This window comes from Daktulosphaira vitifoliae, unplaced genomic scaffold (assembly GCF_025091365.1).
Source record: "Daktulosphaira vitifoliae isolate Bord-2020 unplaced genomic scaffold, ASM2509136v1 Scaffold_5, whole genome shotgun sequence".
Classification (NCBI taxonomy): domain Eukaryota; kingdom Metazoa; phylum Arthropoda; class Insecta; order Hemiptera; family Phylloxeridae; genus Daktulosphaira; species Daktulosphaira vitifoliae.
In genome coordinates, this window is record NW_026099576.1 from 3,916,758 (window position 1) to 3,934,120 (window position 17,363).

Below are 17,363 nucleotides of genomic sequence, written 5' to 3' on the forward strand. Positions count from 1 at the left end.
TTTTACAGTAGTTATATAAAATTTTTTTATTTAATTAAATTTTAGGAATATTTTATATTTCTTCATCTACAGATTTTAATAAAATGCATTATTATTAAATATACAATAACAATTTAATCAATTAATTGATTTATAATATGTCTAAAATCATTAGAAAGAAACTTAGTAAGTTAATATTATACATTAATAAGTGCTTCCATTAATATATAATTTATTTTTAAAAACAGATAACAATGGCCAATATTCAAGCCGTTCAAGATTCAAAAATAATGGTAATAATAATAGTATTGTTTTATGTAATTTATATTAAATTATTTTTGCTTAAAAGTTAATGAAGACTGATTCTACAAATCTAATTGAATCAAATCAAGCTCTTTATAGTATTCAAATTGATGATATTAAAATAGATAAACTTATATATATATAATATATCAAAATGAAGTATTTGTTAAAAATTTCTAATCTTAAATATAATTATTTTGAAAACTACATAAATTTTATAATTATTTTAATAGTGTTTTTTCTTAGTGGTTGTTTTTATTTTTTTTTAGGATAGTGTTTTATTTATCATTATCAATTTAATTTCAGTAATTTAGTTTATATATATTCAGGATATTCAGTGAGTAAATCAATAGGTCAATTGTAACAAACAATAAGAACATTAGTAACCCATTTCCTTATTTACTGAACACCTTTATAAATTATCAATTAATATTGAATTTCAAATCATTTTTAGCTGTGTTTTTTGTTTTTTTATATCTCCACTTTTTCTTACCTATCGCCAAAAATTTCTTTTGACGATACATAAAAAAAAACAAATCGTAACTAGTTGAAGACACTGCCATTAAAAATTAAAAAAATTTTCCTCATTCCTTGTAAATGGGGGAAATCTACAAAAGAAATTACAATTTTTAAAATTGATAAATTTTGACATTTTTTTTTTCTTAAAACTGCCATAACTTTTACAAAAATAGTAAATCAAAGTAATTTTTTTATATAGAAAACTTTTGTATTTCTCTTTAATTTGATATAAATTTTCGAAAAAGTGCCCACAGGAAACAATTTAAAATAGCAACTTTTTCACAAAAGTCAATTTTTTCAACTTAAATTTTAAAAATGTTCCGGAAATACTGAATTATTTAATATATGTTAAATTAAAGCTTATGTTACGTACTATAATTTAAGAAAAAAAAAAATTATCATGACGACCTGCCTTCTATGTGAAGTTGAACAAATTTGTTAAATATTTATTCACATATTACACTTATATATTATAAAACTTGTAATTAGGATATAAATAAGGAAATAGGAGTTAATTTTGCTTTTGGGATAGTCCATCGATTTCTTAAAATGAAATATTATCTACAGATTTACATCAAAGTGTTTCTTATGATAGTGATTTTAATCACTGTCAGATATCATCTATACTTGTCCCAACTATGCCACATCCATACTGTGCTGCAACCCCACTACGCTACGATTTTTTTTTATGTTTAAATGTAATAAAACATTCTTGTCATAGATAAATTTTGTGGATGTAAAGTACTTCACATTTATTTATTAATATAAATATAGAACAATATATATACATATATATATATATATATTGTTCTTTAGTAGGCATTTTGATACTACTAGACTAAAATGGTATATGTAGCAGTGGTTCTTAGTAGCACATTTTAAGGAGAATATCTTAGAGGCAAATAACCTATTTTATTAAAATCACTTTTTTTTTATAAATTATTTGATTATATATATATATATATATATATATATATTGCAGAATCAATTACTTGGCTATTATTTGTTGGATTGTTTTTGTATCTTTTTGTTATTGAATCTAAAATATCAACAAAAAATGGCAAATCCGTTACAACAATGATTGATGCCAAATGGAGTTTAGCACCTTTAGTATTAGAAATGGCTGAATATATGGCTGAAGATAGTCAACAATCTTTGTGGTCATTTGTTGATAAAATATCAGATCTTAATCCAGTGTTAAATGAACTTGGTAAAATTTAATTAAAAATGTATATTTGTTAATTCTATTAATTTAAACTAACTTGAAGAAGATTTAAATTAATATTTTTTTACTTGTTATATTTCTTTTTAAATATTTATAGTGTTTTTCTCCAAACAATATTTTTTATATACTTAATATTATATACTATAGTTAATGTATAATTATTATAGTTTTTTATATTTAATTTACATTAAATAGAAAATGATGAAATTAAGTATCAAACAGCATTATTTCATGCTGAATCACTACTATCTAAATCAAAGTTAAGACTACTTAAATTTTCATTGTCAATGCATATTTATTCACCGCGTATTGAAATGTATACCCAAATGGCAGATGATGTAGGAGTAAAATGCAGTACAGCTGTAGATTTAGATGGGCAACTTGTATGTTCAGTAGATCAGTTGAAAGACATTTTAAAACAAATAGAAGTAAGTATTTATATTGTTGATAAAAAATTGTTAAAGCGCTAATTATAATGATGCTTTTAATAACTGTCAGATTTCAATACTATACTGGTGTCTATTATACCTAGTCCCCACTACGCTTCTATACTGGGTTTTTTTAAATTTAATTTTAAAAAATTTTCAACTCTTAATTTGAAAAAGTTATTTATACTATTTTAAATGTTACTAATTTTAAATTAATAAAAACTGTTATTACTACATTACAATATTAAATTATTCGTTTAACTTTTAGAAAAGAGGTTCAAAAATATCTTCATTAGTTTATCAAATTGATCATCATTATCCTACTTCAGGAAATAAAAACAATGTGGCAATTCTATATGGTGAATTAGGAACACTAGAATTTTCTAACTATCACAAAATTTTAAAGAAGTTTGCTCAAAAAGGTGTAATTGATTATGTATTTCGCCATTTTGTAAAGGTATATTTTAATTTAAATTTACTTAATCATGTACTTTATAACATGAATATCATGTTAGATGTTCTTATTCATTGATATTTCAGAATAGAAGCCAACAAAAAGTAAGATTATCTGGGTATGGTGTTGAATTACATATGAAATCGACAGAATATAAAGCTGAAGATGATAGTGTTGTGAAAGATAAAAACGAAATGAATGTGAATGAATCTGATGAAGATACTTCTGAAATTGAAGGTTTTGATTTTAAACGACTAATGTAAGTTTTTTTTCTTTTTATACATTTTTTATATTTGTTAAACAAAATATATTATGTGGATTTTATTATTTATTTAAATTACATACATTTTAAGCCTAATATTAACAACTTTTTAAGATAAAAATGTGAACAAAAATAATAAAATTAATTTTTGATGGTGTTTTAATTATACATTTTATGTAGCTCATTATTTAAAAAAAAAACTTTGTTTTATAAGTAAAAAGAACAAAAAAAAAATTTTTAATTTTCTTGTTTAATTAACTATTATTTTAATATATTAATCCAGAATATATTTAAATTTAGAATAATATATTTTAGTCATTTTTTATTACTCTGATTATTTTGAATGTTTATCATTTTAATTACTGTATATGAAAGTATAATAATTTTAAAATTTTAGTGAATTATACCCTGATAAAAAACAAGAGTTACTAAAACTTAGAATTCATTTATCTGAAGTAAGTGGTGAGTTAGCACCACTTAAAGCTTGGCAATTTCAAGAATTAAGCTTACAGGCAGCTCAAAGAATAATGAGTGGACCACCTCAAGACGCTATTCAAACATTCATTCACATAGCTCAAAATTTTCCAACTCAAGTAAAAATTTTTTTCATTGATTCACATATTTTATTTCATAATAGTCAAAACTAAATATTAATATCTTTTAGGCACGTTCATTAGCAAATATTAAAGTTAGTAAAGAATTAAGAAATGAAATTGCCAAAAACCAAGATAGTTTTTCAATGAATTTAAATTTGCAACCAAGTGACACCATAATGTTGTTAAATGGAATGTATTTTGACACTGATATGACTGATATGTCCACTATATTAGATACAATTACTCAAGAATTGCAAATAATGGAAGGGTTATATTCCATAGGTAAACATTATTGTTTTATATATAGCCTTTATTAAAATAATAATCAGCTCAACAGTTGTAAACAATTAGTAGAAAAATGTAACAGTAACAATACTGTGTTATAAAGGTACTAAACATTATTGTTAAATATAAAAATTTTAGCATTATGAATTTTGAAATTCATAATGATAAAAAATTTTGTTCAAGATAGTTATTGTCTGATAAGTCTTAATATTAAGGCGTCTGGGTACCGACCTTTTTTCAGGGGTCAAGTATAGGCAATTTTGCAGTTTTTTACATGTTACGCAATGTCGTTATGTGAGAAATAAATGATTATTAGTGTGAGTGTCCATTATTGGTAGTATTTTCGTCGTGTTATAATCGATAACAAAACTGGTTGTGTACCTGCCTTACTTTTTGATGCAATACAATTATATTGATAACGACACATGTTTATTTTATGTAGTCTTTTATGTAAAAACTATAGTTTAGCACCAGCCTCACTGTAAATACTAATAGACGCGTCATGATTTCACAAATTTTAATTGATTATAAAAATAATTAAACTATTTATTTTTGACGAATAAGAAAAACTAAATATTTACAGAAAACAAGTTAAATCATATGAGATCCACATCGATTATTTTGAAGTTATAAAACTATAAAAAAACTAATTTTAATTATAAGAATTCAATTTACAAAATTACATTATTTACAGCCTAAAATATTTAAGTTTTATAAGCCTGTTTTTATGGGAAGTCCTTTGTCATTCACTTCTCCATTTTCAATAGCAAGCCTAGTTTCTTCTTTCTCCACTAACTCTATCGAATCCCATCCAGTTTGCTTAGCAATATAATCATGATATTTTTGATACGTCTTATTACTCATACAAAGCATATTTAGTACAGCAGAAAACTGTTTTAAATTTGTAAACCCCTGACCAGTATTCAAAGTAGCAGTAACAACTGCAATATTTATACTAAGAGAATCATTTAATTTGGGATTCTCTGAATAATTTCTTTTTTTTTTTTTTGCAAAAAGGTATAAATTAACNTCTCTGAATAATTTCTTTTTTTTTTTTTTGCAAAAATTACATTCAAAGTGAAATTCTGAAAAAAAAACCCTTTGAACTTCAGTTTTAAATACAAGATTTGAAAAATTACAGGCAAATACTCGTGTTTAATTGACTTCAAACTATTCACTCAATGCATAAACTCTTGATACTTGTAAAAATATTTTTTCAGAAGTTAATCGACCAATATATCAAAAAGTGTTAGTTTATTTTTTATAGTATTATTTTACAATGAAATTAATACACACATTTAACTATTTTAGGTATAATTTAAACAGTCTTAAAATAATAAATAATAAATATTGAATATTTTTTTTTAATAGTTTGAAGTCAATTAAACACGAGTATATACGAGTGTAAAAATTACAGGCAAATACTCGTGTTTAATTGACTTCAAACTATTAAAAAAAAATATTCAATATTTATTATTTATTATTTTAAGACTGTTTAAATTATACCTAAAATAGTTAAATGTGTGTATTAATTTCATTGTAAAATAATACTATAAAAAATAAACTAACACTTTTTGATATATTGGTCGATTAACTTCTGAAAAAATATTTTTACAAGTATCAAGAGTTTATGCATTGAGTGAAATGGTAAAAAATCATAAAAACTATTATCTCCAATTTTTCTAAAGAAAAAAAATATTTGTTTCTAATAAATTATATTTTAACCTTGCCCTTCTTTAAAAATTTTTCTTTGTGAAAAAATTACTCACTCATTTATTAAATTCTCCTCGTTACTTGTTTGAGGTATGTCAAGTAAAATGTTAGTTTGAGAATTGGAAACATTCTACAAAAATAATATATATTGTATTTATTTTAGCTTCGATGCGAAGCTGAGAAGGTATTGGTTTTACTAAGATGTGTTTTTTTTTGTGTGTGTCTGTTACCACTTTTTCTCAGCTCTCACCGAACCAATTTCTTTCAATGATACGTCAAAAGATCACAAATTGTATCTAGTCGAAGACATTACCCTCAAAAATTGAAAAAAATGCCCTCGTTCCCGTTAAATGGGGGAAACCTCCAAAAAAATTACAAATTTTTTCAATTTTTTTTACTTAAAATTGCTATAACTTTTTTAAAAATAACCGAATCAATATAACTTTTTTTTTTATAGATACCTTAGATATTCACCTATTATTTTATATATTTTTGTTAACATTTGACCCTTGACAAGCCCACAGGAAGGGGTTTCAAAATGGTAACTTTTTTACAAAAAATTAACTTTTTCAACTTAACTTTTGAAAATGTTCCGGAAAGACTGACAATTTTATATATACCATAAATTAAAGCTTATGTAATATACTTTAATTTGATAAAAAAAAATTTGACCTCTGTACTTGTCTTCGTGGTGAAAACGGACATCAAAATTAAAGAAAAACGTACAATTTCCGTGAAAAAATTCTCGATTTTATATTTTATATTATTTAATTTATATTTTATATAACTATTTGAAAAATGTATGGATCAATATTATTATTTTTTTATACCCCTTTTTTTATATAGATGTATGATATCATTACCTTTCATTTGGTATATTTTTTTTTCATATCTGACCCTTTACCTGCTCATAGGGGGGGATTTAAAATGACAACTTTTTCACAAAAAATTTACTTTTTCAACTTAAATTTTGAAAATGTTCCAGAAAATCTAACACTTTTATATATATCTTAAATTAAATCTAATGTAATTTACTTTATTATGCAAAAAAAAAATCCGTACTTTATTTTTCAAAATTAATTTTTTAAAATTAAACACTATCTAAAGATTTGCATCGAAGCGTTTTTTTTTTATAGTGATTTTAATCACTGTCAGATATCATTATACTTGATCCATCTATGCCACGTCACCACTGTGCCGCGACCCCCCTGTGCTGGGTTTTTTTAATTTTCATGTGTAGCTGAAGTGGTATCTTGATTTTACAATAATGTGTTTTTTATTTACAAATTTTTTCTACTAATAAGAACTATTAATTTTCAGTCTGATGGTGTACCTAAATCATTTTTTAGCTTCGATGCGAAGCTGAGAAGGTATTAATTTTACCATGATGTGTTTATTTATTATTTTTTTTTTTTTGTGTCTGTCACTACATTTTCTCAGCTCTCACTGGACCAATTTCTTTCAACAATACGTCATAAGATCACAAATCGTATCTAGTTGAAGACATTACCCTTAAAAATTTTTAAATTTCTCCTCGTTCCCCGCAAATGGGGGAATTTTCCAAAAAAATTACAAATTTAAAAATCGTAAAATTTTGTCTTGTTTTTCTTAAAATTTCTATAACTTTTTTAAAAATCAAAAAATCAACATAATTTTTTTTTATAATAAAACTTTAGATATTTCTCTTTCATTTGATATCATTTTTTTTTTAAGACTAACACTTAACCTGCTCACTGGGGGGGGTTTTAAATAGAAACTCTTTACAAAAACTAACTTTTTCAACTTAACTTTTGAAAATGTTCTGGAAATACTGCGTTCTTTAAATATATATCAAATTAAAGCTTTTTTTATGTACTATAAAATGAAAAAAAAAAATTTGTTCCGACGACCTATCTTCTATGTGTAAATGGCTACCGTATTCAAAAATATGCTATTTTTGTATTAAAATTCTGGGTTTTGTATTTTATTTTATTTTAAAATATTTTATTAGGGGAATACACTGACTATCATGAATATTATATAATTTGATTGACATAGAATTAAGTTCATAAGACATAAGAAATTAAACTTACTAAAATTTTTTTACTCTTTTAAAGTCGAAAAAGTAATTTTTAAATTTGAGTTAACTTAAATAGCTAATTTATCATGCGAGAAGAGCAACGAACAGTTGCCGAATGGGTAACACCTGTGTCTTTCTTGCTTAGGGTATGAGGTTCAAATCCGTCTGTGGTAGTTAATATTTTGCATTTTTTTTTTGAGTTATAATAAAATTTTCAAATCATTTGATATTTATCTCATTTAGATTCAATAACTTCAATAAATATAAAGGATCCTATCACTATAGTCTTCCCTCGTGAGAAGAAATTTATATTCATGTTATTATTATTTTACTATGTAGTTTTTTTTGTGGCTACGATTTATTTTGCCAACCCTCAATAGACCTACTTTTTTCAACAATACGTCAAATGATTACAATTTGTATTTAGTTTAAGTTATTACTCTAAAAAATCGAAAAAATATTCCTTATTCAAATAAAAAGTAGCTTAACCAGCTTTTTCCATACAAACAATTAAAATCATTCATTTCTAATATTCTTAAAGTATTTATTGTCGAATTAGATTTGATATGATAAAAGTATTCAACTACAAAAGTAAATAATTATACTTTGTAATTTATTAATTTTTTTACTCTATTTGTGTGTACTACTACCAGTCTATAATATTCCGAATTTGTTTGTAATATGTTGCTATATAAATCATAAATTTAAAAGAAAAATGATATTTAGTTTCACCTGAATTTAAAGATGGATTTTTACAATTATAATCAAATTTTATATTACGCTCAATTGAGTAAATCTTTTTAACAACTTTGTTTTAATTGGTTCATTTAGTTAAAGTAAATCATTAAAATTAATTAAGTTCTGAATATTTCAATTGCAGAATCTTTTTAAACACCAAAAGTTATTAGGAAATGATAACTATTATTTCTATTTCAGTTATCTATTACGATAAAAATGCAAAAAAAATCGAATTTTTCTGATAAATAGTTATTAGTAATTAAACTGTAAATAGTAATTATAAAATTTCCGGATTGCATATTAATCTTAAAAATTTCATTTTTTTTTTTTATTAAAACTTTCACTTTAAAGGACAAAAAAAAGTAGGTTCAAAATGATTACTTTTAACATATTAAAAATCAAAATCAATAATAGTTTAAAAAAAACTAATTTTAAAAATTATATAATATATAATTAAAAGAATTACTAATCTGGGTATAATTAAGGAAATAGAAGTTGATGTTGCTTTTGTAATTATTCATCAATTTCTTAGAATTAAACACTCTCTACAGATTTGCATCGAAGCATTTCTTATGATAGTGATTTTAATCACTGTTAGATTAAATCTGTACTGGACTCAACTATGCAACGTTCCCACTATGCCACGACCCCACTGTGCAGGGTTTTTTTTTTTTTTTTGAAATGTCACTTATACTTCATGAATTCTAAACACTTCGTATTATATTAAATATAGGTTATATCTCATCGTCACTCAATTCTGACCACCTTTTTTTAAAAAAATGATTTATTTTTTTTATTGCATGTAGTTTAAAATTTATTTTATAATTAATGTAAGAGATTTATAAATTTGATGATCAAGCAATTTATGTAAGTATACATTTCAAATGTGTTGAGATAAAAATCTCATAACATCAGTTACTTAGTGTTAGATCTAGTTTGATAACATAGTGTGCGACTGAGAAAAACACGTTATTGTGTCAAATTTAAAGAGAAATTATTAAAATATAATGCTAAATACATCAACAAGATATATTTTTTGATCTTTTGGCGTATCGTTGAACAATAGCAGTCCAGTAGATACAGCTATGGATAGACACAAGCAAAAAACACATCATAGCAAAACTAATACCTTCTCAGTTTTCTATCGAAACTAAGTGTATGAAAATTATTTTTATATATACGTACCTCACCAGATTTTTTTTTTTTGACGCCACTTATATAATGTTAATATGTTACCTCTATTTTTTTTTTTTTTTTTTTGATGGCGATATTTTTTTATTACTCCCCATTTTTTTANNNNTTTTTTTTTTTTTTTTTTTTTGTAGCGATATTTTTTTATGATTCCCCATATTTTTAGTGACACTTATATAGGAATACAACAACAAAATTTGTTTCTTACTATGTAATGATAGCTTTGCAAATAAGATAAAAGCAAATAATCTAATATCATATATACAGGTACAATATAATATCAAAATTTCAAAAATATGGCCTAACCGATACCTAAATGACATGATGCTGAATTCAGATATGTTTTCAGAATTCTTATCGCATCAGTAGTTTCGTCATACTGATGGAACAAAAACGGGTTGTTTTTTACTAAAAAGCGGTCAGTACCCAGACGCCTTAACCTAAATTTTATTTCTCAGTAAATAGATTTAAATGAGAAATTCTTAGATTTTTAAACTTTAGATATTTTGAGAATTTAAAATTTAATAGTTAACTTTGGTGCATAAAAAATAATCCTTATAGTTTAATGATTCTATATAAACAAATATTCTGTTTAGATGTTTAAAAGTGGTAGATTAAACTAACTATAAATTTTAATGAACTTATATTTCTAGTTATTGTGTTAAAATTTAAACTTTCTACCTAAACTCTAGAATTAATAACATGTTCACAGGTATTACAGACAAAAAAGCTGTAACATCTATGTTAGAGCTTGATGTAGGTAGTATTAAAGGAAAATCATACTCAGTAGACATTAGAGATTCTGCCATTCAGTGGATAAATGATTTAGAATCAGATGTAGCATATAAAAGATGGCCATCTTCAATTGATGATTTACTTAGACCTACATTTCCAGGCATGTTACGAAGCATTAGGAGAAATCTTTACAATCTAATAGTTATTTGTAATCCTGCCTCTAGAAACTCTTGGTCATTACTAAAATTATCTGATTCATTTTTGGGACATCTCAGTCCATTGAGAATAGGTATTGTCTTTGATGTTTCACCAAAACCAATAACAGGCTTAACAAGTGCTAGTGTAGCATTATTAAATGCATACAATTATATTGTTGAACAAACATCAAAGCCATCAGTTGCATTTAGTTTTATAACAAATGTTTATACTACAATTAAAGAAGATAGAGATGTTATTGTAACTGATGTTCTATCAGAATTTAAAAAATTATACCCTAAAGCAGTTATTGATGATATTTTTGGTGAAGATAGTGATTATGATACTGCGCGAATGCTGGCTAAAGAATATATAGGGAAAATAGGTTTTAGAAAATTGCCTCAAGTACTACTAAATGGTGTACCTTTACAAGAAAAATCTTTAGTTGAAGAAGATTTTGAAGAAGCTGTGTTGGTTGAGTTAGTGCAACAAACTCAAATTTTACAGAAAGCTGTTTATAAAAGAGAACTTACTGATGCAGATAGTGTTGTAGATTGGTTAATGTCACAGCCAAATGTAATGCCTAGGTAAAATTTTTTGTGATAAAATGTTGTAAAAATAATTTTAGTTATTAAGGAGATGGATAAGAACTGTCCACCTCAGACCTGTAGGTTGTGTGCATTTTATACCGAATTATAGTAATTTGGCAATTTATCTAGTCGATTTTATCTTTTTAATACTCTTCTTCTTTTTCCTTGTCTTTATCCCAATTACTTGGGATCGACCATCCTTATCCTAAACTTCTACTTGTCACAATCTCCCACTTCAGCTGTCCTCATATTGCATTCAATAAAGTCTTTATATGAGGACAAGAAAAAGTTTCTTTTGGTATTCTTCTACCTCTTCATTCAACATTCATTTCTATAACTTTTCTTATAGCTTCCGATTCCACTTTCCACATAACATGACCAAACCATTTAAGTCTATTTTCCCTCATCTTATCCACAATTGACGCTACACCTAACTCCTTCTTATATGTTTGTTCCTTATCCTATCTTGTCTAGTCACTCCACTCATCCATCTAAACATTTTCATCTTTGCTACACTTATTCTTAATCCATTTCCTTTAAGAGTAAATTTTGATCTCCACATTTCTGTTCTTTGATTAATTTCCTCCCTATTTTCTCCTATTAAAACTATATTGTCCGCTAACATCATGCACCACGGTACTTCTTCTTGTATTTCTCTAGTAATTTCTTCCATCACTATAAAAAATAAGTAAAGGCTTAAAGCAAAACCTTGGTGCACTCCTACTCTTACCCTAAAATGTACTGTTATTCCTCTCACACTTTTTAAGGTGTGAGGTATCCTCATATTATATTAATGTACCTTATTGGCACTCATTTTCTCATTAAAAATATAATATAAATAATAAATTCCTTAATAAAATATTTCAGACTCAATTCCCGTATCTTGAACCCAGATTCAACAAAAACCTTACAGTTAGCAAATTTCCAGGGATCAATTTCAGATACAATTTTATATTTCAGTTTTTCTAAGAAAATCACTATTTATCCAATAACTCACTGGATTGTTGGAGATTTTTCAAATGTATCTGCTATTAAATTAATCATAAATGTTTATGAACATTTGGTTAGTATGTCATTATTTATGAAAAATATGATAGATTATGTATATTTGAAAGTCAAAATATTTTTTAATAATACATCATTAATATGTGTAATTATTTTTTCAGAAATCTGAATCAGAATCTCGTGTTGGTATTATACCTAACCTATCTAGTAATGACGAATATTCCATAAAATTAAATAAAATTATTTTGGAAGCATTTAATCAAAATGAAAAATTATCTGTTTTGATCCAATATTTATCTCAAACAGTTTCTTCAAAAAAAGATTATATTGAGATTATCAAAACACTGCCTGCAAGTTTTTATATTTTATATTAATTTGAGTTTAAATTTATAAATATATAAAAAGAATATGATTTCTAATATTTCTTTTACTCAGGAGGAGTTAAATTTTGATATATCAAATCAAGATTTAACAATTTATTCTAATTACTGTGCTGATATACTAAAATTTGATAAAGGACAACATGGTGTTATTACTAATGGCCATATTTTAGGACCTTTTGATAATGATGAAGAGTTTCTTGTCGATGATTTTGCCTTATTAGAACAGCACACCCTTAAAGGAAGTGTAAACAAAATTTTAAATATACTTAAAGATTCTGGTAATTAATATAAAACTAATATCATAAATTGTATATTTATTCAACTTGAATTTTTTAGATGTATCTGATATTACTAGTGATATGATAATGAAAGCTAGTACATTAATAAGTAGTCGTCCACAAACAAAAAATAGACATTCTATACCTGAAGTATCAGATAAATATAGGTATATTTTATTCATATATTAATTAGAGTAGTCATTAAAAATTATTTTTGATCCATAGTGTTATAAAATTATCAGCTCAAAATGAAGATGAACCAGTTTTTGAAATCAATGTTATTGTTGATCCTATTTCTAGAGGAGCTCAGAAGATTGGTTCTATTATATCAGTGCTATCTCAAGTTCTTAATGCTAATATAAATATTTACCTGAATTGTGTTGATAAAAATAGTGATATGCCTTTAAAAAGGTTTGTTTAGTTAATATATTTAAAAGGTTGAGTAAAAAAAAGATGTTTATTGGACATTGAAAACTCTTTTCAAGTACTAATTCATGACATAAATATTATTTATCTTAAACATTTATTATGCAATATTTATAATGTAAGAACTATTAAAAAAAATATTTTGTTTAATATCTTTATTAATTCAACCTATCATTTGAAGGGCTTGGGTGCAACAACCAAATAAGTCAATTTTTTTTTTTTGGAATGAAGTTTATTACTGCAGGTTGGGATATGGTATAAGTTTTGCAGTGGGTCCTAACTCAAAAAAATGACAAGTCGAGTAATATAGTTTTATAACAAAAAAGCTATGATGCTGTTCTATACATATCCATTTTTATATATAAGTAAATAGTGTATAATACATTTCTCGTTCTCTTTCATTTGTTCTGACTCATCCATTTTTTTACCAACCCCTCTGCTTTACATACTTATTCACTCTCATTTATATACAAGTGACAGGATACAAACATGTACATTAATAGTTTTTATAAATAGTTCTTTGATTACAGTTATCAATATTTTAATAAAAGAAAAAAAAATTAAGATACTTAAATTTGAGAAGTTTTTTATTTAATTCAATATTTAATAATTTGAATCACTATTTTTTTCCTTTTATTTTTCAAAATACTATACTTATAAATCAAAATCCATAAGCAAAATTCAAATAAAAAGTAAAAGGATATAAATTATGTAACATTTAATATTTTTTTAGCAATTTGTGTTACTACTATTTTAGCCAAATAACTTTCCTATTTATTATTGAGGATAAGCAATTTTATCAATCATTTTTATTAAAAGAAATGTTCTTTCTAAATTGAATATATCCACAAATAATAGGTATAAAAAACTTGTTTTTGTACTGAATTGCTCAAAAAAATCATATTTATTCAAAATTAACAAAAAATAAGTTTCTTAAAAAGTTGAAATTGTCAGGTTGTTGGACCAAACCTTTCATTTATCAACTATGTATTTTTCAAAAAACTTAGTTTATAAAATAATTATCTTAACGCTTACATACTTTTTTTTTTTAGTTTTTATCGTTTTGTACTTGAATCCCAAGTTACTTTTGATAAATCTGGACACTTGTCTCCTAATCCTATAGCTAAGTTTACTAATATGCCTACTAGTCCTTTATTGACACAAATTCTTCATGTCCCTGATAACTGGCTTGTTGAATCTGTATCATCACCATATGATCTTGATAATATTCGTCTTGAAGATGTTGAAATGGGAGTTTATAGGTATAAATTCAAAATTTCCTATTTCACAATCAATGGTTTTTTATACTTTAAACATTTATATTTGTTATAGTCGTTATGAATTGGAGTATCTTTTGCTTGAAGGTCATTGCTATGATGCAATTAATATGAATCCTCCTCGTGGACTTCAAATGACTTTAGGCACTAAGTTAAATCCAGTAATGGTTGATACAATAGTTATGGCAAATTTAGGATATTTTCAGTTAAAGGCTAATCCTGGAGCTTGGACATTAAGACTTCGCCAAGGACCATCAGCTGATATTTATGATATTGTATCAAGTGAAGGATCTGAGAAGTCTACTAATAATAGTGATATTAAAGTACTAATAAGCTCTTTCCGCTCACATATATTGAAAGTTAAAGTTGCCAAAAAGGCTGGAAAACAAAATTTAAGTGTATTAGGGGATGATAATGCTGAAAATAAAGGTCTATGGAATTCTATAACCAGGTACATTCATTATATGTCATATAGCAAAATAAATTGTTTCTTAGCTTCACATCAAAGCTAAAAGTGGTAAATAAGTTTGTTAAACAATATAAATTTTTTTTAGTTCTTTCAGTTCAGGTTCTTCTGATCAAGCAGCTGATGAGACAATAAATATATTTTCTGTTGCTTCAGGCCATTTGTATGAACGTTTTTTAAGAATAATGATGTTGAGTGTTTTGAAGAATACCAAATCACCTGTTAAATTTTGGTTTCTTAAAAATTATCTATCTCCCACATTTAAAGTAAGTACTTTTCATGCTATTGATATTTTTATGATATATAATTATAGAACTAATTTTTATTTATGAAGGATTTTCTTCCTGTTATGGCAAATGAATATAAATTTCAGTATGAATTGGTTGAATATAAATGGCCTCGTTGGTTACACCAACAAACTGAAAAACAAAGAACTATTTGGGGCTACAAAATTTTATTTTTAGATGTTCTTTTTCCATTGGACGTTAAAAAAATTATATTTGTTGATGCAGATCAAGTAGTAAGAGCAGATATGAAAGAGTTAGTAGATTTAGATTTGGGTGGTGCTCCATACGCATACACTCCATTTTGTGAAAGTAGAAAAGAGATGGATGGATTTAGGTATGTTTAAAATTATAGGTTTATTATGTTAATTCTACTATTATTTCCTTTAGTAAAATTTTTTTCATTTATAAACAGATTTTGGAAACAAGGATATTGGAAAACTCATTTACAAGGTCGTAGATATCACATTAGTGCTCTTTATGTTGTAGATTTGAAACGTTTCAGAAAAGTTGCAGCTGGGGATAGATTAAGAGGACAATATCAAGCTCTCAGTCAGGATCCAAATAGTTTATCAAATTTAGATCAAGTAACAAAATATACATAGATACGGTTTATTTACTTCTGTTATAAATAAAATGAGATATTTTTTTTTTTACTTTATAGGATTTACCAAACAACATGATACATCAAGTATCTATAAAAAGTTTGCCACAAGAATGGTTATGGTGTGAAACATGGTGTGATGATGAATCGAAAATTTTTGCTAAAACTATTGACTTAGTAAGTTTAAATAATTCATATGAATATTTGATATACATGTATATTAAGGTCTCAGTGAAAAATTCAAGTTATTTATAAAGTATAATGTATATTTCCCCCCAAAATGGTAAATATTTTTATTATTTTCCAAATATAAAATTTTAGACCAAATTTTAACTGTTATACACATAAAGGGTGGTCCCTTTATTGTAAATCAATCAATTACATGCAAAATAAACACAATATTGAAAAAAAAAATGTTGGTTTTTTTTAGTTACATATATTTTTTTATTTATCACCTATTAATTACTTTTAGTATTATTCTTTATAATTTATAGAACCTTAGATTTAATTTTTTTAATTGCAACATAAATATTAACTAGATTATAATTTTAGAGTCAAGTACAACTTTTGGATTAGTATTTCGAAAATTATGAAAAATTTTGTATATAAGTGGGGAGGAAAGTGTGGCCATTTATTAGATAATGATCTAATTTAAAAAATGGCTGGTCAATAACAACTACCAAAAGTTATTGACATTTTTATATTTAGGACGAGGAGTGCATCTGATAAATATCTAGTGATAGAAACAACTTCATCTGCACCTCACCTCTAACCATTACTTTAAATTATTAATAAATTCCAAAATACTAGTCCAAAAGTTGTTATCAATCAGTCTTTTAATAAATTAGATTATTATCTAATAAATAAACTAATGTATTATATATTTTCCCACTTTAAAAAATAAGTCACCACCATCATATGGCAGAAGAAGGATGAACTTAATAAAATACTTAATGATTGATAAATAGAGATGGGCAATAACTAAGTTCTAATATATATAACCTAACCCAAACTTAGGTGTTAAACTCTCCACCTTACAAACATTTTTTTTTTTATTCAAACAACCCTCCTTTCTATAAATAATCTATATGAACACCAATGAGAGATAAAATTAAATAATAGACATGTACTGTGAAGAAAAAATATATAAATAAATGAATTAACTAATAAACTAAATTATTTTCTAGTGTAATAATCCATTGACAAAAGAAGCTAAGTTGACAGCAGCTATGAGAATTGTGAGCGAATGGAAAGATTATGATAATGAAATAAAGAGTCTTCAAATTAAACAAAGTAAACATGAAGATGAAATTATTAATGAAGAAGATCAATCAACAGGTATTAATGAATTTATTATATCAATATTTT

The 17,363-nt window shown here is 25.0% G+C and overlaps 1 protein-coding gene across 1 annotated transcript in view; it reads left to right on the forward strand.

Annotated features, from left to right (window-relative positions):
• Nucleotides 1-17,363, forward strand: part of LOC126906697 (UDP-glucose:glycoprotein glucosyltransferase) — an 18,041-nt gene continuing 678 nt past the window's right edge. The window contains exons 1-21 of the mRNA XM_050687447.1: nucleotides 1-165; nucleotides 228-272; nucleotides 1,784-2,011; nucleotides 2,222-2,454; nucleotides 2,723-2,911; nucleotides 2,995-3,167; nucleotides 3,568-3,763; nucleotides 3,835-4,048; nucleotides 10,465-11,269; nucleotides 12,140-12,335; nucleotides 12,439-12,627; nucleotides 12,713-12,938; nucleotides 12,997-13,105; nucleotides 13,164-13,349; nucleotides 14,417-14,626; nucleotides 14,697-15,092; nucleotides 15,196-15,373; nucleotides 15,442-15,728; nucleotides 15,807-15,978; nucleotides 16,056-16,172; nucleotides 17,183-17,333. Coding sequence (XP_050543404.1) covers nucleotides 138-165; nucleotides 228-272; nucleotides 1,784-2,011; nucleotides 2,222-2,454; nucleotides 2,723-2,911; nucleotides 2,995-3,167; nucleotides 3,568-3,763; nucleotides 3,835-4,048; nucleotides 10,465-11,269; nucleotides 12,140-12,335; nucleotides 12,439-12,627; nucleotides 12,713-12,938; nucleotides 12,997-13,105; nucleotides 13,164-13,349; nucleotides 14,417-14,626; nucleotides 14,697-15,092; nucleotides 15,196-15,373; nucleotides 15,442-15,728; nucleotides 15,807-15,978; nucleotides 16,056-16,172; nucleotides 17,183-17,333 — 4,528 coding nt within the window. The 5' untranslated portion in view covers nucleotides 1-137. The remainder of the gene's footprint in view (nucleotides 166-227; nucleotides 273-1,783; nucleotides 2,012-2,221; nucleotides 2,455-2,722; nucleotides 2,912-2,994; nucleotides 3,168-3,567; nucleotides 3,764-3,834; nucleotides 4,049-10,464; nucleotides 11,270-12,139; nucleotides 12,336-12,438; nucleotides 12,628-12,712; nucleotides 12,939-12,996; nucleotides 13,106-13,163; nucleotides 13,350-14,416; nucleotides 14,627-14,696; nucleotides 15,093-15,195; nucleotides 15,374-15,441; nucleotides 15,729-15,806; nucleotides 15,979-16,055; nucleotides 16,173-17,182; nucleotides 17,334-17,363) is intronic.